Here is a 1,956-nt window from a genome sequence, read left to right on the forward strand (position 1 = left end):
ACAATAGCAAAAATTAATCTGTCACATCATAAAGGGCAGATTACATATCTCAGGTGGTCTTTCTTGGTTACAATTATGACTCTTCCTCCTTCCAAGTAACAATAAATCATATCGGCTGTGAGCCTATGTGCGCGGGCAGCGGCGGCGGCGGGGTGGAGCAGAGCGCGCTCGGCCGCTCCCCAGGGGTGGGCAGCTCGGTGGCCGCCGGGCCAGCTGGCGCTCCGGCCGCTCCCCCTAACGCCGCCACCGGCACCGCTACCGGCAGCGCCATGTCCGCCGCCATCGAGCGGGAGTTCCAGGAGATCGACGCCACGAACGCCTGGCAGGCGCGATACCTGGAAATTCGACATAAATCCAGTGACTACCCTCATAGAATTGCAAAATACCCAGAAAACAGAAATCGAAACAGATATAGAGATGTTAGTCCATATGATCACAGTCGAGTAAAACTGCAGAACACAGAAAATGACTATATCAATGCAAGCCTAGTGGTCATAGAAGAAGCCCAGAGATACTATATTTTAACACAGGGTCCACTGCCTAATACATGCTGCCATTTTTGGTTAATGGTATGGCAACAAAAAACCAAAGCAGTTGTCATGCTGAACAGGATTGTTGAAAAAGAATTGGTGAAATGTGCACAGTACTGGCCAACAAAAGAAGAAGATGTTATGACATTTAGTGAAACAGGTTTCTGTGTGAGGCTAGTATCAGAAGATGTCAAATCCTATTACACAGTGCATCTACTTCAATTAGAAAATATCAACAGTGGCGAGTCCAGGATGATATCTCATTTTCATTATACTATGTGGCCAGATTTTGGAGTTCCTGAATCCCCAGCTTCATTCCTCAACTTCCTTTTTAAAGTCAGAGAATCTGGCTCACTAAGTCCTGAGCACGGACCTGCAGTAGTTCACTGTAGTGCGGGGATAGGACAATCCGGCACGTTTTCATTAGTAGACACTTGTCTTGTTCTGATGGAAAAAAAGGACCCATTTTCTGTAGATATTAAGAAGGTATTACTGGATATGAGAAAATACCGAACGGGACTTATTCAGACACCAGATCAACTAAGGTTTTCATATATGGCTGTAATAGGAGCAAAGTTTATAATGGGGGATTCAACTATACAGAAACGGTGGAAGGAGCTCTCTAAGGAGGACCAAGCACCAAGTTGTGAGCAGTCTCCTCCACACCCAGCCAAAATAACCAGAGAGAAGTACAATGGGAACAGCATAGGCCTGGAGAGCAAAGATCAAACGGAGAAGAATACTGACCTGCCCTCTAAAGTTCAAGATGGAAACATTGAATGTACTGTCCGAAAACGGCTGCGAGAGGATAGAAAAGCTAACACGGCACAGAAGCTGCAGCAGATGAAGCAGAAGCTAAATGAGACTGAAAGAAAAAGAAAAAGGCCGAGACTGACTGACACCTAAGCCTTCGCGACTTGTGAATATTCTGCAGCTATAAACTGCAAATTATTGACATGCAAAGTGAGACATGAGCCCCTCTTCGGGAACAAAAGTGGGGTCTGTTAAATACCAAGAAGACCTCAGTTATCTGTTTACAGCGTAAACTACAGCGAGGGGATGAAGAACACCACCAGCATGCTACTTTGCAAAACAAAATAATTTGCTGTCTTGTGTTTTTATAATGCCTGTATTAATGTAGAAAGATGTAAAAGAAATAAATTAGGAAATATTTTGTTTTGTACTGCCATTCTTATTGTATTTTTATACGTTTTTGGCAGCATTAAATATTTTTTTAAATCGACAACGTGCTGTTGTGTGCGCATTATGTTAGGAAGAAACTGTTAAGAGCCTGTTTGGAGCAAGCAGAAATGTTTCACCTTCAGGTTTTCTGATACCCTATCTTAACTAGAAAATTGTGAAATATTCTGATTAGAATGGGCTTTATGCAAATATTTTTAATTATTCCAATGTTAACTGTTGTAGT

The 1,956-nt window shown here is 42.9% G+C and overlaps 1 protein-coding gene across 1 annotated transcript; it reads left to right on the forward strand.

Annotated features, from left to right (window-relative positions):
- Positions 1-269: 269 nt before the first annotated feature.
- Positions 270-1,695, forward strand: LOC311221223 (tyrosine-protein phosphatase non-receptor type 2-like; the record flags this gene model as incomplete). Its single annotated transcript, XM_084305081.1, has 1 exon — positions 270-1,695. The coding sequence occupies one exon, from the start codon at positions 270-272 to the stop codon at positions 1,434-1,436; it is 1,167 nt and encodes a 388-aa protein (XP_084161207.1). The 3' UTR covers positions 1,437-1,695.
- Positions 1,696-1,956: the final 261 nt, after the last annotated feature.

This window comes from Netta rufina (assembly GCF_964035555.1).
Source record: "Netta rufina genome assembly, chromosome: Z".
In the NCBI taxonomy this organism is placed as follows: Eukaryota; Metazoa; Chordata; class Aves; order Anseriformes; family Anatidae; genus Netta; species Netta rufina.